The sequence below is a fragment of the Oxyura jamaicensis genome, chromosome 3 (assembly GCF_011077185.1).
Source record: "Oxyura jamaicensis isolate SHBP4307 breed ruddy duck chromosome 3, BPBGC_Ojam_1.0, whole genome shotgun sequence".
NCBI lineage: Eukaryota > Metazoa > Chordata > Aves > Anseriformes > Anatidae > Oxyura > Oxyura jamaicensis.
In genome coordinates this window covers 20,214,202-20,238,681 of record NC_048895.1, presented here as the reverse complement: position 1 = coordinate 20,238,681, position 24,480 = coordinate 20,214,202, and the positions used below count along the sequence as shown (strand labels likewise).

The window sequence follows — 24,480 nt, the reverse complement described above, 5'->3', positions numbered from 1 at the left end:
TGAAGCAGAGGGGAAGGGCAGAAAAGGTTTGGCAGCTTGGGCCAGTGTCTACTCCAGATGAGTGGGAGACCTTTCTTACGGCTGTATCACTGAACTGTGGGGATAATGGTGGTAAGGGACTGCTCATACCCGCTAATGCTGTGTGCAGGGGTCCTACCTACTCCATGGGTCAGTCCTGTTTCTGGAATGTGCCTTTTCATGCCTTTTCTGGCCACAGCCCAAAGGTTACAGAAGTCTGAAGTGACAAGGAAGCACTGACTGTTGAGAAGTGGCAGTCTGACAATGCTGAGGGTTATTCAGGGCTGTCAGCAACTTCAACCAGGTATTTCTAGCAATTAAGTTCTGGAGCTGAAACTATTTGTACAGCATGCTTTATAATGCAAAAAGAAGTGACGGTGCTTGCTTAGTCAGCAAGGGACCTCAGGCAAAGTTGGTTATCTGGTTGTTGGTTTCTTTTGTAAACAGGGAGGCTTTACAGATGATATGGATGGGTATTGGCTTCTTCACTTGTATGTTGCTGGGATTTGTGGTTTAGGATTTCTTTCACTTAGAAGAGTCCGTGTCAGAGGAACTGAAAAGGCCGTTCTGTTTGCCAGGGGCTGAATTTACCCTGGCTCTCGGTCCACCATTTTAGATGCTGGGCAATAATACATGCTTTTAGAGGAGGGATTTGTGGCTCAGGTACTCCTGGTTCATTGCCATGCTGTAGGTGGCTGTGTTGAGGGTCAGGTCATGTTGAGCTGGAAGGCGTTTTTATCCTGCCCTGTACAACTGGATTCCTTGGGTTCACCTACTGTTAATGCTGCCTTTTCCCGTTCTATCCTGCAGTACCCTGGAGTTGCCCAGAGCATCAACAGCGATGTTAATAACCTGATGACTGTCCTGAGCATGAGCAATATTCTCCCTGAAGGTAAAAAAGACTGAGACCCATGTTTCATCTAGCACATGTTGAGTTCTGCCAGATACTTTCAAATAGTGCCTTGCATACTTCTCTCCACAGACTGGAGAGCATGCCTTTGAGCATGTGCCCGCTCCAGTGTTCACTCAGTGGGGTGGGAAGCGCACTTGTGTTGTTCATTTTCCCTGGTCATTTGTGTGCGTGCACCTGCCAGAGTAACATACACTTGTACGTGTGCACCTTTACAATGAAGGACTCACAGGGACTCGTGGCAGTCTGAAGTGTCTGGGTATGCGCACTTCTGATGGCCTTCTAGGCATGAAATATGGGCAGGGTTCACATTACGTATTCTTGCTTTGTCCCTGTTATTTTCTGCCAAGGTTGGCAGAACTCACTCTTCCCTGTATTTGCTGTAGCCCTTTGACTGCGTTGAGCAGAGAATGACAGGTAGAGTTGTGGAGAGCTGGAGAACCATTAGATTCTGGGCTCTCAGTGCTTTCCTACAGTACAGGAATACACCCGTTTTTCCACAGTGAATGCAGGGTTAACTGCTTCTATTTCCGAACACCTTCATGCAGCAGCTGTAACTCCTAGTGGCACTGTACCGTTGCCCTTAGATCAGGCTGCATAGTGACAAAAACTGTGGCTGTTGCTCTGTGGTGGCTGGGCAGGGGCCTGCAGAGATGTCTTGCTGCCCTGATGTGTCTTGCTGCAGAGCCATGTCAACACCAGAGCTGCCCTGAGCGAGGGAGCAGGAACAGGCACCTTGAGGTATAGGGTGGGAGATGGGGAGGACGGGGCCCAGCTGTGTGGGCACATTGTGAATGTACCTTGCTGAAGGAGCAGCTGCGTGGCCGCTGCCTGGGGTTACCTGTAGAGACTGTTTCTAGTTGCAAAGAGGAGATGGCTCTTGGGGACCTCTTGCATTCTTCAGCCTTGAGTTGGCTGGACAGCAGGTTGCTCCTCAGCTGCAGTGCCGGCAAGCTTAGCCTGAGGGGCTTTTTTCCTAAGACTACTCTGTTCTCTGCTGTTTGGCTTTTAAGGTTTGTTCCCTGAGCATTTGATTGAAGTCCTGAGCAGAGAGCTGGCCCTGGAGTGTGACTACCAGAGAGAAGCTGCCTGCGCGAAGAAATTCCAGTATGTTCACACCAGTGCCTTCAACCTGTCTCTGCACATGGGTGTGAAATGTAGGGAGGTTCCTTAACTTCAGGGACAGCGGGGAGGTGAATTCCATGCCCTGGGGACCCAAGGGGGTAGTGTGTGTTTATGGCCCCCGTTACCACCTTTTCTCATCCAGGTGTGTTTTCAGTCAGCTGAACTGCGTTGCTGATGGTGAAGCATGGGGATGAAGCAGGCAGCTGCTACCCTCTCTCTTCCAGCACGAGCCTGTTTTACCACATTATATTGCGGTAAAACTACTGAAGATACTGTAGTAACTCTGGAGGCCAGGCTGCAGTGCTGTTCTATGTTCTCTTAAGCTTCTCTCTTCCTTTTAACTAGGAGTTTTTCCAGGTCAGCCCTCTTAGAGCAATTGGCTGCTCCCTTGTCTCACTGTAGCACTGGGGTGCAGATTGCTTTTACGTTACGGTTGGACCTGGGAGTGCTGCGGGAGGCTGGATGCCCCCTCTTTGCCCACCCTGCAGAACTGTTCCTTTGGTACTGCTCTCCTTGCAAAAGGCCAGTTTCTTCTGTACATACAGTCTGGCCCTGAGGTAGGATGACCAAAGGAGCCCGGTGCCCCTCAGTGTGACAGCCTGGAGGCCCTCCTAACACTGCTCCTTCAGCAGGAGAGGTGACCTCAGGAGTCACCAGCAGCTGTAACTCACTGGCATGGCTTCTGGTGACTTGATCCCTACTATAGCTACTGAGGAAAATGTTCCCTGGCAGCTGCAGCTGGGGTGTGGGGAAAGGGCAGCAGTTTTGAACCAGGTTACATGAAGGAGCTGTGTGCTGTTCAAGATATTGCAGAGGGACCCATCTGCCTGCGGGACTCCTAACCTTCTCCTCTCCTACCTCTATGCCCTAGGGAGCTGCTGAAAGACCACCCCTTCTTTTACGTCCCACGGGTAGTGGATGAGCTGTGCAGCAAACACGTCCTGACCACAGAGCTTGTGTCTGGCTTCCCATTGGATCAAGCTGAAGGGTTGAGCCAGGAGATCCGAAATGAGGTACTGCAGGGTGGGCTTCTCCCTAGCTCAGAGAAGCACACTCGGGCCTGCTTGCTGACTGTGGAGGGCTGGGGTTCTTTGTTACTTGTGGAAGGGCAGACCCTGAGGAGTGCAAAGCAGGGCTGGAGTTGGTGGCTGCTTGGATCTTCTTTCTCCAAGGGAAGATTTCAGTGCAGGGAGTTTGGCAGCAACACTGGAGTCTCCCTGGGCTGGTTCAGGCCCTGCACGTACTGGCCTTCGTGCACAGAGAGCAGTTTGGAGAGGGTGAGTGGCAAGGGTGGTTAAAGGGGAGGTGGTCTAGCTGAGGAACTCCTAGGTGCCCTGTTTCTCTCAGATGACCCTAAGCTTGGGAGGAATTGCCAGCTCTGGGGGAAGAATAGCTTTGTCTTGCAGCTGTTCTCTTGGACAGGACTGCAGGAGAATTTCATGCTCTTGCCAAAGTGATTGGGTGTCATCTCCTTCTGTGACACTGGCCTGTGCTGTACAGAGCTGCTGGAAAACTACCTCAGTAAACAGATGGGGGGATGTGGTGGTGGGTACGCATCGGTGCTGAATATAGCAAGGGATTGGAGTGCTGTGGTGGGAGAGGCATCTGTTTGAGTAGCAGAAATAACTGTCCTGGTATTTGGATATGTTTTGTGGTTGGCTGTTTTTTTTTTTTTTTTTTGTCTTGTTGTGAGCTGTCAGCTGTTAGCAGGTCACTGGGGAAAAGTGTAGGGTGTACGTTTCTCTAGACAGATGCCAGTGCCATATTGGACTTGGAGATAGGCCAGAGCTGGCTGCCTGAGACCCCTGAGCTGCCTGTCCTTGGGGCTTGTTCTCTCGGATGGGCTACTGTATCGTCTGGGCTGCTTTTAAAAGGCTATGAGGTAGGGCGGTGCTGCTTTTTCCTGTAAGCAAAGCAAAGCAGTTGGCCTAGCAGGCCCACAACCTTCTGACCCAAACGGCAGTGTCTTGTAGCAGGGTCTGGCTTGCCTTTACTGATCTCCCTCCTTCCCTCTTGAAGGTAGTGTTTCACTGGGCCTTTTCGAAGCTGAAGACAGGCAGGGTGAGGCTGGCAGTTGTACTGAACAGGCTCCAGTTTACGTACCCTCAGAGAGGCTTTGCTGTATGTCATACAGTAGCGGGCCTTCTAGAGGCTGCTGCTTCTCCCTCAAGTTGGGCTGGTGCTGAGCCCAGAACACTTTGCTAAGGAGTACTTGGTGGTTGTGTGTATTTCGTGAAGACCCCTTTAGGTAAAGGTTTGAACCTAGGTCTGTATGTTGTTGGGAAGGAAGCTTTGCAGGAAGAAACTCTTAGCTTCTTTTGGGTCTTTAAATCAAAGTGCCCTGGAACAGCATCTTGTCTCCTGTGAGCTACCCTGGCTTCATTTTGGCCAAGTCCTGCGGGACTTTGCGTTACGCAGTACGTTGTAATGCCATGCTGGTCTTCCCTACCTCTGCTGCTGGGTCCCTTCATGCCTGTGAAGATGCTCCTTTGCTCTCAGAGCAACGACCAAGTCTGTAGTCAAAGCTAGGGAGGCAGGACCAGGACACGAGTAACGTGTGCAGTTGGATGACCCCTGCAGCCTGCTGTTCTCAGTTGCCACGTACAGGGCAGCAGCCCTTCTGAAGGTACATCCAGGGGCCTTGAGATATGACCTACAGCTGAGGCTGATGTAAAACTCACATGGCACCTGTGTCATCTGCGAAGGGTGTCCAGTGGCAGGTGTGGGCGGGGATTTGCTGAAAGGCCATCTCTCACCTCTTCAGGAGTTTTGCAGCACGGAGCAGATAGTACCTGCCCGTGTGGTGATATATGTTCCTGGTGTGTGCTAATGCCCATTGTAAATTACATGCATGAACATGGTTTGCCCCCCTACTGACTTGTCTTTTTCTCTCTGATTTTCAAGATCTGTCACCACATCCTCGTGCTGTGTCTGCGGGAGCTGTTTGAGTTTAGGTATATGCAGACTGACCCAAACTGGTCAAACTTCTTCTATGACCCACAGTTGCACAAGGTAAGTGCAAGCAGCACCTGTTCTGCCTGTACAAGAGCTGTTTTTCACCAGCTTTTGATTATTCCCTATTCTCAAAGTTCATTGAGCCCTCACTGAGGTTCTCTCATAGATTCCTGTCCTTGAGCCTTGGGCAGGTAGGACAGTGAAACCTGGCTCTTTGCTGCTTTTACTTGCTTGGTCTGGGTGGGAGGGAGGGAGAACAGGGCTCTTGTAACTCTGTTGGACTGCCTGTCTTTGGCCCTTAGCCTCCCTTGACTCCTTAGCCTTGGGGTCTTTTTTTTTTTAAAAAAAAAAAATGTGTCACCAGGAAGTTGTATTTGGCAGTGTCCTACCAGGGCACATCTGAACAAACAGTTTTTAGTCGAATGCTCTCGTCTTGTGCTATGCTGAAGATACTGGTGCTTGGGGAAGCATTTGCAGATGTCCTGCTTGTTGGCTTGGCTGCTTGGTTGTACCCTGCGGGCCAGATGGAATTGCTTGTTCAGCCCTGAGATACGTGTTGAGAATTGTTGGGAAGAGGTTCTGCATTGCTCTGTCCCCAAGCAGAAAGCCTGAGTGGGGCTACAGCACAGGTGTGACAGTGTCAGCACAGGCCACATCTCCTGTGCCATGTACTGGACCAAATACTTGCCCTATTGTTAGGGAATAAAGGAACTGAGGGGAAGCTGAGACAGTGGGAAAGCGTTCCAGCAAGTTGAACTTCCTGAAGGTACTGGGACTCTCCTCAGGTCAGGCCTTCTTCCTTAAGTAGTTGATACTGCAGTGCTGAAGGGTTTATCCATTTCTAGGTGGCTCTGCTGGACTTCGGAGCAACACGAGGGTTTGACGAGAAGTTCACAGACGTTTACATTGAGGTGAGGACTTGCAGTGTGTCCTAGAGTGCTGCACTGGGGTTCTTAAGACTATTTGCAAAATTCTTCTCTTAGCTGTATTGCTTTGTGTCTGTCTTGGTTCCAGTTTTATGCCTTATAACAGCTTTATGCATGTCTGCTGCTAACCTTTGGTGGTTGCGTCTTGATGTTTAAATTACATGACAAATGTGGAGAACTGTAACATTGCTTACTGGGAGACTTAGGCAGGGTGTATCTCAAAGGGGATCCTCTCTTCTCACCCACTCACAATTCAGTGACTTTTATATGAGGGTGTGGGGGGATCACTTGTCCTGTTCACTGTCTGTCTTCTCCTGTGGCCTGCTTACGGACTCATAAATTTATGCACTCGTGTGTGTGTGTGCTTTCTTGCGTGAACGCATCTTTCAGTCATCACCTAGCCCTCCTGAAAGTGTTCTTCCTATTCAGGTAATCAAGGCAGCTGCTGACATGGACAGAGAGAGAGTACTGAAGAAGTCCATTGAAATGAAATTCCTCACTGGCTATGAAGTCAAGGTATGGAGCAGAAGCATCTACTTTTGGTGTTGGCCAGTGAAACGTTTGCTGAAGAATGTGGATCTTAACTTCTATAGATTTCTAGATGGCAATCTGAAAGCCTTGTTGCCAGGCTGAGAGAGGCAAAAAATGTTCACGATTTTGTTCTCTCCTTCTGTACTGGCAGCAGGAGCCAGAACAAAATGATAATGTAATAATCATTTACAATAATCATCTGCTAACCCCCAAACTACTTTTTCTTCTATACCCCCTCCATCCCTCTCAGCAAGACAGGTAGTGATGCTGCTGAAACTCCACGACTGGGCAGACGGTCTTCTGGGAGGCTTAGGTGTTTGAAATTTAACCACTTACCAGTCTATCAGGGTCTGTGGGTTACATTAATTGTGGGTATAGGTAGGTATTTCTCCTAATCGGCTGCTGTTAGGATTAGTATTTCTCCTTTTCCTCCCTGGTGTTTCAAATGGTTAGTGATACTATTTGGGCCACTTTCCTTTTGGGCAGGAAATGGAAGATGCACACTTAAATGCTGTCCTCATCCTGGGAGAGGCTTTTGCGTCTGAGGAACCTTTTGATTTCGGCAACCAAAGCACCACTGAAAAGATCCATGGTTTAATTCCAGTCATGCTGAAGCATCGGCTTGTCCCTCCGCCAGAAGAGACCTACTCTCTTCATCGGAAGATGGGGGGATCTTTCCTTATCTGCACCAAACTGAAGGCCAAAATTCCCTGCAAAAACATGTTCCAAGAGGCATACAGCAAATATTGGAGCACTAGGGGCAAGAAGCCAGAGGACTAATCAGAATGAACTAACGTATCTTGTTCTGAGGGCACGGTTTGTCTGAGCCTTGCAAAGAATGTTCTAGCCTCCCATGTGTTGCACCCTAACTCTCCATCCTCTTGAGAAGCAGCAGCCTGTGCCCTGGAAGCCAAGCGTGAGTTTCACGGAGACAAAGCTGTTCTTTGATGCTCTGGCTGTCCGACACTAGCACTGCCAGGACAGTCCATAGCTTGCCGGAAGCCGTCTCAAGTGCTTGTATACGGTTTCAGGATACCAGCCAACTACCTTGAATACATTTTTAACATTGTGATGATAGCTGCATATTGTTTTTTTTTTTTAACATACAGCAGGTGGGGGAAGGAGGACAGGAGTGGAATTTAGTATTGAAACATGTTTGGAGTTCTTGAAAAAGTTTTTTTTTAAAAAAAAAACCTTCATGCTTTCATGCTAAGGTGGAATTCGAGTAGCTTTCATACTGTGACTTACAGAATGAACTACTAAGGTATACCCTACCACAGCTGCACTCAGCCCCCTTTCTCCTGTTTTGGTAAGTCAAGTGGCAGCAGTCCAAGAACCTTCCTGGATTTTAGTGATGCTGATGTAATGCAAAGGATGTGTGTACACATAACATGAAGTTTTATGTTTTCTGCTTCTCTGTGGCTTGCAAGGCAAACATAGGAAACATTTTATAAACCTGTGAATTAAGTGCCAATATCTTTCAAACACACATACTCACACAACTCTTCTCAGTTCTGGGAGGCAAATATTAATCAACAGAACTACATCTGAGCACAAATAGTGGGATTCTTCACTGGCAGGTAGGTACTGACTTTGGTGAGTTAGATAAGCTACATCTCTGACACCAGTTGTTTGCTGGACTCCTAACTTGAAAGCTAGTCTGGGGTTTTGGCTGTTTTCCAGTAATGTAGAACTTACGGCAAGGCAGACAAACACTTAATGTCTCTCATGAGCATTTCAAGCTTCAACTGTCACACGTTTAAAACCAGACGCACAATTTTAAACTATTGGAGTCAAGCTAGCAAATATACTTTCTTAGATGTTTTTTGTACAAAGCCTGTACCTGTATGAGTTCTGATTTCAATAAAAAAGTGCTTGTGCTGTGGGCCTGCTGTCTTTCCATCTTCTGGTGGTGTAGTGACTACAAAAGTAAATCCTGTCCTGTTCTCTGAGATAAACAACAGCACAGGAAAGGGGAAGCTTCCACATCCCTTTTGTAGTTGTTTGCTCAAAGAACTGCTACTACCCTTGCAAAGCCACCTGTGGCCTGTTCATTCCTTCATTTTTCCATTGCAGCTGTGTCACATGGTAACAGTGATGATGAGTTTACCAGGAGCCAGAGGGATGTCAGCTTGAACATTGATCAGTCTGGCCACTAAAATCCCTGGTAACTATTTCTTTTGCTTTTCCCTTTTTACTCACTCTGTTAAAGAGTTCCTGGGCGCTGCTCTTTTTGCCCTTCCTCCACTTGTGAAGAAAGAGTGGCTGTTGGAGATGATGCTTATCTGGTGCTAGCGAGGCAGGTGTCCTTGTCTGTCAAGTGCAAGAGATTTAGAGGCAGCTGATCCTACTTGGTTAGCACAGCCCAGGAAGGCAGAAGGCTCTATGATCTTAGACTTCATTATGTATGAAAGCCTGACTGCTGGCACTTCAGAGAAAAAGAGCAGGTGAATAAATGGTCTCGCTCAGTATGGATCTATAAGAAACAGGAGAACAGGTTATTGTATTGCCTTTCCTCCATGATCATAAACATATAAACTGCTTGATTTAAGGCTTGTTTTAGGAAGATCCAGTAGTACTTAATTCAACTAAAACCACTCATCAGGTTACTTCTAATACTTTGAGAAGTGTGAACTCTGCTGGTCAGTAATAGTAACAAAGTAACGGTTTTGCATAAAGCTGCTTAACTTTATTCACTAATGGACTAACTTCTCCTAGTGCCTTGCATTCTGGTATCTTACTTATTTTTCCTTTGGCTCTAGACCTTGCAGCTGTAAAAATGGTGGAATGGATTGCGATGTTAAATGCTTCTGTTAAAAAGCAAAGTACAAAAAGCTGCCAAGGGAACTAGCAAAGTTTCTGATGGTGGACAGCCAGTATGTCCAGAATACTTGCAAGGAAAACAAAATAACTGAAGAGCATTGCAGTTCCAGTAAGCACAGCTAGATGAGATTCATTATGTACCTGTTTGCGTGACCACAGATCTTTTGTGATGCCGGGTGGCACTGCTTGCAATGCAGGACCAACAAACAGCACAGTATTCCTGCTGTAGAAGAGGGGAGGGAGGGAGGGACTGATGCTTGTTATCAAAGCTAAGCTTATTACCACCACCACAACAAATGAAGATGTCCCAGCGAAATGTCTCTGCTGTGGAAAGAAATATCATGGCTTGTGGAGGAACTGGTAGAAGGTAAGACCAGGTCAGGACACACTCAGAATAACTTTGCAGGTATTCTGAGATGCAGTTAAAGATGCAGGAGAATCAGTTTGGAGGAGGTAGCTCAGATTTAAGTAAGAATCCAGCCTCCAACATTAGGGCAGCTGAAACATTTGACACATAACTAAATCAAGGAGGCACCTCAGAAACAATGACTACAAATACCAACACAGAACAAATGACCTGAGAAGGTGGTCACAAATACTGTAGTTAAAGTTCAATGTACCAAAGTATAAAGCAGCTTGACTTAATTTTTAAAAAGGTTCTGTTAAGTTTAGCTGCTAAAGCTATATAGAATTGTGCACCCACTGCTTTTCTTCCAAGTGTGTGCTTGTGCAGATGTGTCACATGCTGGTCTTATCTTCCAGAATGCAGTTATTCCCCTTTCCATTTCCTCCTTGAACCTTAACAGGGAGAGGTATGGGGGGGAAAAAAAGACAAACCATCTGCATTTCTAACAGTTCCCTGTTTTATTGCGGTACATCAAAGTAGGTTAAGATTAAGTGTGTTACCGACATAAAATAGTGGTGGTAAGTCATTTTTACATTGTTGACTTTTCCACCTTAAATATTTCTGTGCAAAAGAATCTACATCATTGTTCTGTAGCAAAGAATCTCTTACAATGTCCCCTACAACACTGAGGGCATTAAACAAAATAGTGAGAAGAGGCAAAAAAAAAAAAAAGCAGAATCTTTCCCCTGCACGCACACTTGTCAGCTTTTATACTCTAAAACACAAAAGTGATTACATCTAGGCCATGCAAAACTGTACAATGATATTACAATGAAAAACCTAACATTTTTTTTAAATAAATGAAGCTGTCATACATAAAAAGGCAGATATAATTGCTCTGAAATATCAACACTGATTTGCTTGTGGATTTCTTCCTTGTGGATGAGACTCTTTCCAGCCACAGCTTAGTATAACCTATTTTTTCCTCTGCATTTAAGAAAGACAACGCAGAGTTTGAATTTAGAATGGAAAGTCTGTAGTAGACATGTTTCTGAGGGCTTCTATCAAATACAGCATGAACACAGAGCATGCAGATGGGTGCAGTTCGTGTTAGTACAGAACAACTGTCTCATTTCCTCCAAGGAACTGACTCCTATGTGGAAACAAACAGAAAAACACCAGAGAAGCTGTACGTGCTGCTGATTCTCAGGCTAAGGAGGTATGGGTCATTGCACCGCGATAGGTTTTGCCCTTAATGTATTCATTTAAGCTAAACAACATACACAAAATTGAACAAGAAACTACTACCCAAGAGCATGTTTGTCCTGTTATTTAGGGTCTGGCTGATGCTAGTATCTTTTTCTCTTACTAGTTCAAGTGTTTTGAAAGGCTGATGCTCCGTGAGCCGGTTAGGTGTGGTTAATCTCCATTTCTCTAAAAATACTATGCTTTGTGGACTTTGGTTTTTGGTACGACGAGCCCCTTTACTCCCCTCTGCTGCATCTATGAGGAAAACATATTGGCTGTTAATTTTAGAACAATTAAAGACAGAATTTTTGACTTAGTTTTGAAACTTGTTAAAATGGACAAAAATACACATTGTAACAAGCTGCAGCAACCAAGAGGAAAAGAAGCTACTTCGTCAGAAACAGGAATGTTTTTTGACACCATCGCCTGTTTTCTGCAGCTCAGGCACAACAGAGAAGAAAGTACTATGACCCTGTTTTGGGGTTTACGAAATGTGGAAAGCCACATGCCTATGTCCATGCACGTGCAGGGGAAAGCTACTGACCAAACCTTTTTCATTCTCTAACCTGGAGTCCTTAGTAGCTGCCTGACTCTTCAGATCTCCTGTTGCCACCAAAATAAAAGAGGAAAAAACAACAACAACAAAACCAATAACCCATATTTTTAAGTAGTGTCATAAATGCAAGCTACCTTCAGTCTCAGCCAAAAAGAAATAAACAGCTAAATACATATTGTGTACACAGAACATATGCTACAGTTAAAAAAAAAAGGCGGAGATTTTTAAGCTCCCTGGACAAATTGCAGCCCTCTACTTGTGGAGTTGAAACAATGCTACAGTGCAAAGTAGCCTTAAGAGACAACTGTCTTTAAGATACCAGGCAAAAGTCTTCAACGGTTCAAATGACCAAGTTACTTTTCCTAGCCAATAAGTATTCAAAAAGCTCAGCTACAGTATGCTTTTGTTTTCAGTGTTCATAACAACAAAAAAAAAGATGAGTGTGGTTTAAAATTGTGTATAATCAAATGGCCCCCAAATGTATAAAAACTACTCAAGTCCTAGGCCACCCTTTCTCCTTTCAGGTAAGTGATCTAAGTCATTTGTGTTTCAACTGAGAGAACAGTTTCTGTTTCTAACAGATGCATATAAAAATACACAGTACCAAACAAATGATTAAATACAGTAATCCTAAAGGAGACTGCCAAAGCTTAAAAATTGTGGTGTGCAAACAGCATAGGCCTGTGGAGCTCGTCCTGTGGATCTTAGTGTTGTAACGCAGCTGACCTCTGCTCTGCCTGAAAATGTCGGTTTGGGCTATCAATACCTTTCAGGTGCTGTAACATAGCAAACATGCACATGTAGTCATTTTAATTGTGTTCTGTGTAGTGGCTCTTTGGGTTCCATTTTCATGTAGAACATTAGCTCAACTGAAAAAAATAAATGCATAAAAAAGATGCTGTGACCCTCTCCCAGGGGACCTGTCACACAGGCTGCTCTGTCTTAAATGACTGCTGTTTAAATGCCTTCTCTGAATAGCAAAATAACATTAATATTTAAATACAACATACAGTAAATACAAAACTTAGTCTGCAAAGTCTTTGAAAAGTGTGTGGCCATGCTTCACCAACAGGATGAAATTGGGGGAAAAAAGGAGTGGCTATACTTGAAGCAATATGCAGCCTTTAAAAAGAAGCTGATGTGGAGTTCAATAATGCCCTGCCTATCTGTCCCTCAGAAAGATGAAAACCTCTTCTGGAAGGAATTAATTTCAAGTGCTTAACTGTTTGCTAAAGCTTTTAATATTAAATGCCAGGCTTGCAAAAGTAGTAGCTTTGAAGTGAAAACAAAACAAAAAACCACACACTACCATCTTGCTACTCTGAAAAACCCAGATCGGGGAAAGAGACAGGTTTCTGATGTGATGGTTTCAAAAATAATACTGAATTCCTGTCCCCAAAGAGTATTTAATGAGCTTAAACTTTGACAAGCCTTTTGATTCAGAGTGAAAGAGAAATCTTAGGAGACCCAGTATGACAAAATGGTACAGGCAATGATCTGTCTCGTTCCCTGTTTCACATTGAGATCATACCTGGAAATTACTGTACACAGTTTGAACTTACCTATAACTTCCATTACAGAAGACACAAACTGGAAAACTCCAAACATCTCTATGTGGGTGAAACACTCTATCACTGCTGACCGCAAGAATATGTAATGGTTTAAGAGCCACAGCAAGTTTCTGAAACCCACCAAAAAACAGTATTCTAAATGCAAAAAACCCTTACGTGTTTGAGTATGGTACTAGTATAACACCAGCAACAATACTACTGAGAAAAGAGGCTTGTCTGAACACTCCCAAATGAAAAACACATCAGCCTTGCTAACTGAAGGGATGAGACATCTGCTCTTACCATACATTTGTACATCGGTCTCTCACGTTATTCTGTTGACTGCACGACCAGCTTCAGCTTTTTACTTATTTCTGCAGCTGCAGTGGGCTCTGTCATTCACTGCAATACTTTCTGGCCTCCTGAACTGCTACTGGAACCAAACAGCAGGTGAGCACACAGAAACAACTGCAAATTGCACAAACCCACAGAGAATTGGGAGAGGAAAACCAACCTTGCCAGCATGGCAGTTGTGGGTGACTAGGCATCTTCGATGACCACAGTGTGAACAGTATGAGGTCAGTCTTCAAGGTTCTTCATTGCTACAGTGACAGCACAGCCAGCGACGGCTAGCTTCGGGATAAGAGCACTCATTTGGTTGGTGTATTATAAACTAGTATTTGGTAACAACGGTAACAGTTTTCTGTTTAGGGATGATGAAAGGGAGGTGGAAGGCTGCTCCCTTCCTAGTTAAACCTGGCCAAAGGCTGACCCAGGGAAGCAGTTTTCCTGCTGAATCCTGCGGCTCTGAGCTCCCTTGTTGCTCTAAGAACCTCTACCATAGCATGCCGTAAGGTAGCTCAGCTGCACAGCTAGCACAAAGAAACCAGGGCAGCCGCGTGGCTGACCGGGGCCCTTGGTTTTCAGGGCAGGGGTTGCTTTCCAATCATTGTCATTTTTGCAAAGGAGGAGGAGTAACATGAAAGCGGGAATTACAGCCTCAGCTATACTACTGCCAGAAGTGAAGAAATGTGAAAGTACTGCAGGGACTCCTGGCAGTGCGGCAAATGGTACGCAAAATGAGTAAATGAATATCTGTCCTGCAACAGGTTTTAGGCCAGGCCTGCAAGTCTGTATATCACCAAGCATGAAAACAGGGACAACACAAATCTTAAATTAAAGGCTCTCTTAAATAAGCATCCATCTTCTGCTGCATACACTTTTTTTTTTTTTCTTTTTTTTTAGTTTTTTTAAATATATACATACATATTTTACTCTAACATCTGTGTATTTATTTAAACTCTGTACGGTAGTAAAATATGCATCATCTTAATCAATAAGGATTTGCTGGCAACAATCAGATTGACATTCAAATGTGGTGGCTGAAAGCTTTTATGTGCCTCTGACATACTGATCGTTCCCCATGCAGGGGAAGGGGTCTCTGTGCTACTTTTGTACAGTACAACAAGCTATTGCATGAAAAAAAAGAATCCCTCTAAATTTTCTCCTGTTGACACTGGTCTGGTCTATTTAAGCTACTTTTGAGGGAATTGGGGGGTGGGATAAATATGTCTTTAAAGCAGCTGTAACCACAAAAATGAAACCAATACTAATACAAATCTAACAGCATCTGGTATTTACCAACAGCCTAGCTTTGCTCATTTGCTGCTGTCAAATCTGGGGAAGAGAGGGTGAGGCAGTGCTGAACGGTGCTGAAGACGACCAGCCTCTCTAGCCCACTCCCAGATCACTGAGATGGGCAATGGGGAGGGTTAAGATGATGAAGGTGGGAACCGGAACAGGTGAAGGGGACAGCAAGCTGCTGTGATGTCGAATCTGAAAGCTGAAGCAGTTCATGAGTCCCAACTCACATGGTCAGAGCTCTCCAGGGAGAGGCTCTTGGTCTTGTGAGGAGAAACTGGACTGGGAGGGCTGCTGAGGTTGGAGCTGTTCGACGCAGTAGAGTGCCTTGGAGAGTCAGAGTCCTGCAGCCAAGAGACGTAGGAAAAACACCAGTAAGTAACAACACACAGTCTGAGTGACTTAGGGTGTCTGAGCACCAGGTGACTGGATTCAGAGGCCTGCACATATTTTGCTTGTGTCCAAAAATATTGAGGAATTTTCCTTGCTCAGAATTTCTTGGCAAGGGGTTGGGAATTAAGAGTAAGCTGTCAGATCTGCTGCTTACAGTAGGCATAACTGATGCTGATATAAGGATACAACACCTGTGGGATTCTTGCAGTCTGCACATTACTGAGGGCCTCTGCACAAGCCTGAGCGTGCAGCTCCAAGTTGCTTGTGAGCTACAACAGCTCCTGCCTTTTTGCAGCTTAGAACCCAGGATGCCCTTCACTTAATGGTGAAATCTTCATGGTACATGATTTATCACAGTTTCTTCTATGACGCTCCCAGAATATTAACTCAAATGATCCCAGTCAAGTTACTCTAGTTAGATCTTCCTGAGTACAGCAGAATGCAAATATGTCTGACCTGAGTTTGGGTTGACACTTGCCTTTCTGTACCACAAAAAGCCTGTGTGATCTCTAGTTTTATCATTCCTTGGTTTAAAAATAGACTGATGAAGTTTTGCTGGCCAACTTCAGATTGAAACCTCCTACGTAAAACATTCCTGGTTGGAGGGACTGAGTTTAGCACTGGGCAGGATTGTCATCCTGTCAAAATGATTGTCTTGTTTTGCACAAAATAAAAATGATTAAATCCAGTTTCTGCTCTAAAGGAAATTATTATATGATAATTCATAAATTACCTCATTAACTTCAGGCACTCTGAGTACCATGACAAAATGCCTGCTGTGAAATATTTGCTAATATAGCTTCTGAGTCTGCAAATAAAGGGCAGAAGTAGTATCACCACTTCAAGCCGTGAGATGCTGCTACCAAGCTGTTAGTCTACTGGGCCTGTACTTTTGGGAACCTCACTATCCCTGTATCTATAGGTAAGGAGTGCAAAGAGATTTTTCTACACATTACGGACTAGGAACAGAGTTAGAATAGAATTGTACAATCATCTAAGTTGGAAAAGACCTTCAAGGTTATCAAGTCCAACTGTTAACCTGACCTACCAAGTCCTATCACTAAACCATGTACCTTAGTGCCACGTCTACAAGCCTCTTAAATACCTCCAGGGATGAGGACTCTCTCACTTCACTGGGAAGCCTGTTCTGATGCTTGATCGGCCTTCTCTGTGCAGAAATTCTTACACCAACCAAACCCCTGACATAATTTAACTCCCTTGTCTTTATCAACACGCTTCGATTTTCTCCTCTTTATGCTATCGCTCACCTCTCGCTCGTAGTCCCTTGTTGGTGCGTCACTGCCTTGGTCCAGGCCACCAGAGGACAACGAGCCGTCTGAGGGCGATGCCATCGGCTGACGCTTTGCTCCATAGCTACCTCCTGAGAATTCCCTCCGCAACGCACTGCCGTTCTGTGCAGATGATCCTAAAACACCCGGAGGAATTAAGCTGTGTTACAGATGCCCAGTCAAGGTACCAAGAATTTGTTAGCTGTTTCTCTAGCTATTTCTGCTTTCCTTCAACGTGACCCAAGATGCTCAGCTCATGGCTTGCAGTTGATGTGGGCTTTTATTTCGTCTGATGCCAGATTCAGTTTTTCCTAGGGATTCTCTGGTTCCTCCCTTGGCGTGTCAGGGTTAGCATGCTTTACACAGCACACAGTCACTATTCCCCATAAAAAGACAGCAGTTGAAAAAACTGCTGCGGTGGCAGCCTCGTTATAGTTGCATCTCCCCAGGGAGCGGGTAGGGTCACGCCAGCACATACAGCAGACATACATGCCTTCTGCAAGCTGTTGGCTGTTTTCACATGCTCTGTTATTTAGTCACTTGCCTGGTGACAGTGACCTGTGCTGACTCTGGCACACAAGGTGGCATGGCAGCACTAGGAAAGGTGTTTCCAATTCAGTGCAACACAACACTTCCATACCAGCAGCCAGTTTTCTGCTTCCTCTTTGCACCAGCAGCAAAAGAGGCAGCAACAGCTCTATGCAGTTCAGCAACGAAAACAGTAACCATGGAACTTGTGAACAACTTGTCAATGGTTTAAAACACTTAAGCAGCATCAAAGTAGTCCCAAGGGTAAGAATGCCGTTTTAATTCTAACTGCAGTTTTAGAAATGTGACATATTTCACATGGGATTCTCAAACTGCTAGCTGCTTACTCATGTGCTCCTTTGAAAGCAAGATTGTAACACTGTCCTTGCCCTCAATGGGAATACAGTTAGCCATCCCGCCTGAAAAACCTGTCTAGTGGCTGTACAGACAGAAGCAAACGACATACTTGTGCATAGCCCCAAACCAACACAGGTCTGTTTGCTTACTTGCTGCTAACCCGCTGCTTGCGCTCATTGATCGTCCTGGTTCTGTGCGGGATTTCGTGATCGACGGGATACTGACAGAGCCACTGAACACAGTCCGACTTTCCTGAGGCCGAAGATTCTGAAATGCAGACACACAACAACAAGTCTTTTATCGACTGCTAGCTCATCCTTGGATGTTAGGAAGGAAGGCCCCAGAACACATTAACAACCCACCCTTACCAGAAACGAATTGTCTGAGCAGCATGTCAGCAAAGTTTGCAAACTAATATTCTGCAGTTTAGTGCAGAGACTGGAAGCACACGCTAGGAAGGTGCTGAATTACATGGACATATGCAGACATATGCAGACAACTGAGAAGTGAGTCTAATAGTTCAAGAATTTCTTTGAAAGAACGGTTTGCAAGCTTAGGTTGCTACAGACGTAATTCAAGATTTATTGCATAATGCGTTCTGAGCACATTTCTAAGGATTTTATTAAATTTTCTCTCTTTGATACCATCCTTTGCAGCTTGCATGCATAACTTTATATGGTAACCATATTAATCCCTAATGCCTGCAGAGTTGTAACACCTACTGGATCAATCTTCCATTACTCAGGTGATTCTGAAGGAATTACCAGCATTTCTCCAGACCTCCATCAATTGAACCAAAGTAAGAATCTGCCTCGTGTTTTCAGCCTGCTCAAACAGGATGACCAGAGCACCCGCCATCAGTTTTTCTACTTATTTCCATTACCACTACCTAAGAGTTCCAGCGAGATTTGCTGAATTATTACCGGACTGAAGCGGTCCTTTACTGAGGGGAGAGATAAAACACAATGCCTCTGCTTGGACACGGCCGTTCCTTAAAAGCAGGTTATGTCTTTAACTGAAGGAAAAACAATGCTTTTAAGTCACTAATTGGAGATTTTATTTCTGCTTCTGTTAACTTATAGCTAACTGTGGGGAAAAAGGATTCTCAGCTTCGTTAGCCTAAAGATGAGCTGGTTTTTAACCCAGGATTTCTGATACCCTTTCTCATCATTTCATCTCTGCCTAAACACAAGACTAACAAGATTTCTACTATTAAGTCATTACCATTAACCAGAATTTGGTTTAGGGAACATTTACAGATGCAGAATGTGAAAAGACCTGCAGGTAGCTCCGAGCATTACTTTATTTCCACTTTACAAAATAGCTCCTGCAATAACTGTTCAGTTCTTCCTAGCCATATTTAGTTATTTTCCCATCCTCTCTCTCAGATAAGGTAAATAAAGCACAATAAAACAACATTTTCTATTGCAATGCCTATTTATGCTGCGATGTTATGCAAATTTCAGACCAGAACAAAGATTCCCCCACCCACCACCCCTGGGTATTCTCAGAGACTTTCAGCTACCAACCATTGCTCTGGATATATTTTAAGGTGGATATTTAGATAAAGGCTTTGCGACGAATAAGTATTATATAGTGCAAACTTTATCAGACAACTGTTACCAATCTGCTGTCACTCCAATTTTACAGTGACTTTTAGAGTCATTGCTATCACAGACCCCCTTGCTACTACACTCAAATCTTTGCTTTTCATCTCCCCAGTGGACTAGAAACGGCTCATTTTTAACACTCGAAAAACAAAGAAGAATTTAAAATCTCTCCCAAACACCAAAAAGAGTATCAGAGACCTTACCAAGGGAAAAGCCCTGTTTAATTCTCCCCGTAACCGCTTCTGCAGTGTTGTCAGTGAGGATTTATACCCAAAGGCTTATACAGTTCTATTTTAAATCACTTGTGGGATCCTGCTGCTGCCTCTTGCTTACCTTTTTTTTTTTTTTTCTTTTTCACAGATGAGAACAAACAACCTACTTTGTAGCACCAAATACTAAATCTGTGCTCCTGTCCTTAACCATGCAATGAACAATCTGAGTTACAGCTTGGAGCGTGAGCAACCTGTGCATAAAGACGAGAGGCTCCTCCTGGCTGTGCATAAAGACCAGAGGCTCCTCCGATGCTACACAAAGGAACAAATACTCTAGGGAAGAGGTTATTGTTGTGTTTTGAGAAATAAAACGGAAAGCCAAGAGCAGCACCAGGAAATGTGTGCACTGCAATTAGCACACCGAAGTTTCATGGAAGGCGCTTCGTACTTGGATAAACCTACAACATCTAATTTTGCAAGGAGAGCAATTACATTTAATGACAAGGCAATCTGCCTCCTTAACTGAATAGATAACCTACAGGCATCAGGGGAAGGAAGGAAGGAGTATGTTAAAAAGACTAATTTATTTTATTAGTGTTGCTGCTGACAATTACTTTTCATGACCTCAGTTTGCAACGTCCATGTAATTGCTTGTAGAAAGTTTCTCCACAGAGCAAATCTATTGTTCTTTGATCTAAAAATGAACTAAGTACATGCCGGAGACCCTGGCGGTTTGGACCAAAAAAATCCTGGAAGTGATAGGCACATAATGCAGAAAGAGTCAAAGACAAAATAGCTGGCAGTTGTTAGCAGTAGTTCTCGAGCAGGAAAATGCAGGAAGTTAAAGGGGAAAAAATGAAACCTGTGCTTGTTTTACTTTGAGAGACAAAACCCCCTCATCTGGAGTAACAGTCCAAAAGCTAGCAGGAAAATTAACCCCCACTGAAATACACTTCAGTGACCCTACAATGGCCCTCTAACAGAGAAACAAATTCATTTCTGCTTAACAAGTTTTTTTTTTTTTTTTTCCATTTTCTTTTGCGTTTTGATGAAGCATTCCTCTTGTATACTTGCACCTCTCCTCCAACAGGAAAGCCAGGATGGATGCAGACCCGGCACCAAGAAGTATGTTTTCCAAAACGCTGCAACTCTGGTTTTGGATATTAATGGCTGTGACCGTTACCCAGCAGTGGCAGGTGACTGTGCACGTGGCCAGTCCAAGTTCAGGTGTGCAATTTGGTTTTGGAACCTTATGAAAAATCCATTGTTCTTTCATCTGCATTTTTAAATTCTCTCCAGCGCGGTTTGTAGGAATGTATCTAAAACCCTTCCCAGTGGTAGGGGTCTAGAACAGTGAAGCAGTCTGGCAGTGAAGGTTTGCTGCAAGTGTCTGAAGAGTGTCTGGAGGTCACAGAACCCAACAGCAGCGTTTCCATTACGGTGGGGGCCCAGCCCAGACACACGCAAGCCCTGAGCAACCACCCACCGTTATACACGTATACCTCACAGACGATTTCTGATTTACCTGCAAACCTGTCCTAAGCAGAACTAGAGGCCCCAGCACGGTACGTAATTACAACATGCTGGCAAGTACTTGTGTAAGTGTTTTAGTATGGCTTGAATCGCCACAGGACATACCAACCTCACGTATTCAGACCGGGATGCACAATACATGAAAAGAAAGAAAGTACCAATTCCACCCCCCAGATTTTACATTCCAGCTGGAAGGGTATCTACAGCACAGTATTTTACCTTGGTCACTGATTAAAACCACTAGGATTAAGAGGATCTGTATGGACAAGATGGTGTTATCTTTAATTTTTGATCTTCCTGCTTGTACATGTTTCAACTTCATTCACGTACTTGAACCTAGATTGTGTCTGGGCACAACCTGTGTCTCTCATCTGTGTAAATTCTTGCACTCCACATGATTTCATCACAAACCGTTTGGAAGCTTGGTGCAACAGAGACACATCCAGTACCTTTTCCTAACGCAACCTGATACACAGCATCTCGTCCCTGCCACTGACTGCTGGAGGATGGGCACTGTGGAACAAAAAAGGATAAAAAATTCCCAGATCCTCCTGGTGATTAAAATGCAATTTTCACAGCAAAAGGTTCAGCCCAGTTGTTACACACTTTTTTTCTCTTTAAGGCCATGAAGAATCTGTTTCTCGGCATGTCAGAGCTGTGGAAAGCCCAAAGTTGACAGCAGAAAACAAATCAGCTGGGACAGAAGAAAGTTAGGGGGTGAAGGAAACCACTTCACAAGGGTTTTTCTCCCATGTTAATAGCCAGGCAAAAGGAAAGTTACAGTGTTAGTACGGTGAGCTCAGCTGTCCATACCCTCAGAGTCATAAGTTTGGAGTACCCAGGACAGAGTGAGGAGATGGGGGAAATGCAGCACTTATGGAATTGTAAGAGAGGGATTTTTCAGCTGAATTAACAGTCACGTGGCAGATGTGTTCAAAGCTGCTCAGAGAGCACACCATACGGGACCGATGATGAGGGAACTGACAAGGGGAGTGCTGCTATCAGAGACAACGGGAAGAGAAAGCAATGAAGGATGGTTGTGCAGGTTACACCAGCAACAGCAGTTTGCAAAAGCAGCCAAACACTGAAGGACAGCCAAACAGCAACCCTGCTCACTTGTCAAAGCACCGGTTCTTACACAGTTACCCCCAGCCCTCTGAGTACTTTCCTTAGATGGTGTCACTTGGGCCTGTTGCCCTTGCTGTTGCTAAAACATTAAAAAACAACTTTTAACTCATTGGGAATAAATTCTAATATTTATTAGAATTTGATATTTCAAAGAGCACCACAGTTATAAAAGGTGCTTTACAGACAGTTAAGAAGCATCAGTTCCCTGCCTTGAGGAGCTTACAATCTAAAACAGACATAACACAAAGGAAGGTGAACACAGGTGAGATGGTGTGGGAAGAAAAAAGATGAGAATACACAACAGTTAAAGATCGTAAGAGATTTCCTTCTATTAGTCATGCATTTTAGCGATTCCATTAAAATTAAGTATCACCCATACAACAAACACAGAGTATTTCTAACAGGTGTGAACAGTGTTTCAACAGGAAAGGGACACAGACTGGGTGGGAAGGTGAGCTGGTTAGTGTCAGACAACTGGGACAATTTACCCTGTCGTACACAGAGAACACAAGGCCTATTTCCTCCTGTGTGCCCACTGAGCCTGACAGCGCTGCAGTGGTGAACAGACTTTGCACTGACGTCTCTGCACTCCAGAAGAGTAGGCCCTTATCATATAAAGAGCAGAAGTATTGGGAAATTCAAATGTTTTTAACAGGTCAACCGAGCAACGTGCCCCCAAAGTGTGACATAAAGAAAAAGGAGAGAAAAGTAATCGGGCAAATTAAGCAGGAAAAAATTGGAATTGATCTCTTCAGAACATGCTGACACAAGTGCTCGTTATTCAAATTCATCTAAATCCAGATTTAACAGAAAAGCATTTTAAGGCTTGATCTCACTCCCTGTGCCATCTGTATGTTTTCAGCAGGTCAGCCTGCTGAATGGATGGTTTAACCAAAGGCCACCAGCAAATCGGAACACCATTCCTAATTTTCTCTTCCCTTTATCCAACTGATTTCATCACCTTAAAAGAAACAGGTCCGAGTAACATTAGAAATGCTAGGACTTACTGAAATAAAATATGGTAAAAATTCAGCTTACCCCTCTACTAAACCTAAGGCACTACTTTTTGTATGTGGAATATAGCAAAGTTTGGATGAACATTAAATCACATCCCAATATATATCATCAAACGTTATTGTTACTGTTCTCTTCATTTCTCTCAGCTGCTAAAATCCAAATTAAATATTTTTTGAATGCATAGGCATTATGAGGCTTTGCATGTTAACTGAAACATCAATGAACACATTATGGCACGTAATATATAATATATATTAAATTGTTTCTACTAAGTTTAGCAGCATCTAAATATGAGTACGAGAAGCCACCATTCCAATAATGGTCCATGAACGCAGACTTCACTGAGATACCTGCTACCAATAGAACTGGCAGCAAAGCCAGCTACATTCTTAAAAGCCAATGAGGGAGAAAAGGGAGTGTCTAAAAAGCTAAAAAGCCAAGGGCAGGCCAACTGCAGACAATAAAAATATTTAGCCATTCATGAATGTGAAAAAGCCACGACATGGCAACATTTTAAAAACAATCCTTCATGGATCTCTCTCCATGGACTCTGCCATTAGATACATGCATGAGGTTCCCACTGTCTTTAAAGAATATCAAATACGTTTAAGTATTCATTTACTCTGAGAGGTTCTCACTTCAAACAAGCAAAGCTTCACACATAATCTGTGATGGAAGTATAATGGCTCATGTATAATGAGGTCAAACTGAAGCATTAATGATCAAATATCATGGCAGTTGAGACTAGCTTTTGTATGTAAAATAGGCATGCAGAATATGAAAGCAAAATCAATCCTGTAAATCTGATGGACACAGAGCGGTAGTCTGTGCTGCAGTAAGTGCAGTTCCAGATTTCAGATCTTCACTACTAAGGAGCATCCACGATAAAGTGGCTTCAAGGGACAAGAGGGCAGAAGGGAGGCCAGACTGTACGGCCAGTTAATTGGTGACAGGCTGCTAGGGAAGAAAAACACGTACATAAATAAGTTTGGGGATACACTAACAGGAACAATTCTAAATTGTACAAAGCAGTAGAGTGACCCCAATCTAGCATCCACATCAATAAAAGACAAACATGTACTGATTACAACTCTGCTAACAGCAAATAAGAATTTCTGGTTTCTGTTATGGCTTAGCCCACAAACTTGCTTGTCAAAGCCAAACTCTTAAGTAACTCATAGCGATGAAGGGAAGAAGGATGCAAACTTACAGTTGTTTGATTACACCTAATATATTTTCTTTTAAATCTGACCTCACTCAGTCTTGGGCATATTCACTTCTGTGCAAACACAGGGCTATGCTGAAGTCAAGAGTGTCCATTATGGAGAGGACACAGGACTAGGCAAAAAGACTGCAATTTACCATAAATATATCTCACTGCTCGTATCAAGTGCCTGTTGCAAGACTTTGGAAAGAACGCACAGAGAAAGCGTCTTTTTCCCTTGTGTGGCTGCGTCAGCAAGGACATTCTCACATGCAGACAACCATGCTGTGCATATGTAGGTGTCTGTTTTGCACACAACATATCAAATAGCCAGGAATAATTTTAAACTCTCCATTTATCTGATTTTCATTTTGTACTTTTACAGTACAAATTAAACTCTCTGAAGCTGGTCTTCCAAAAGACATCATTAAGGAAAGCATTATGCTGGGAGCAAGGAAGCTCCCAGGGCACTGCATCCAGGAGGCAGTTACGCCGTGGGTGAAGGCAGCCCACGTGTGTGCCCCACCTGCCCTCCCAGGATATTGCAACCTGGCCACACAATAGACACTGCCACCACGTC

General features: G+C 44.1%; 2 protein-coding genes across 11 annotated transcripts in view; one reads left to right on the top strand and one right to left on the bottom strand.

The window, feature by feature from the left end:
• Nucleotides 1-8,350, top strand: part of COQ8A (coenzyme Q8A) — a 42,441-nt gene extending 34,091 nt beyond the window's left edge. For all 3 annotated transcript variants that reach the window (XM_035322101.1, XM_035322100.1, XM_035322099.1), the window contains exons 9-15: nt 829-910; nt 1,942-2,035; nt 2,925-3,066; nt 4,958-5,065; nt 5,854-5,919; nt 6,364-6,450; nt 6,952-8,350. In XM_035322101.1, coding sequence (XP_035177992.1) covers nt 829-910; nt 1,942-2,035; nt 2,925-3,066; nt 4,958-5,065; nt 5,854-5,919; nt 6,364-6,450; nt 6,952-7,245 — 873 coding nt within the window. In that variant the 3' untranslated portion in view covers nt 7,246-8,350. The remainder of the gene's footprint in view (nt 1-828; nt 911-1,941; nt 2,036-2,924; nt 3,067-4,957; nt 5,066-5,853; nt 5,920-6,363; nt 6,451-6,951) is intronic.
• The window catches only part of CDC42BPA (CDC42 binding protein kinase alpha), a 117,966-nt gene continuing 101,136 nt past the window's right edge, over nt 7,651-24,480 (bottom strand). For 4 of the 8 annotated variants that reach the window (XM_035322091.1, XM_035322092.1, XM_035322093.1 and 1 more), the window contains 3 exons: nt 17,346-17,463; nt 16,291-16,448; nt 10,130-14,973 (listed from right to left, as the gene is read on the bottom strand). In XM_035322091.1, the coding sequence (XP_035177982.1) occupies nt 14,842-14,973; nt 16,291-16,448; nt 17,346-17,463 (408 nt within the window). In that variant the 3' untranslated portion in view covers nt 10,130-14,841. Of the gene's footprint in view, nt 14,974-16,290; nt 16,449-17,345; nt 17,464-21,785; nt 23,654-24,480 lie in introns of those variants that run through there. The other 4 variants (XM_035322090.1, XM_035322095.1, XM_035322096.1 and 1 more) reach the window with 3 other exon arrangements.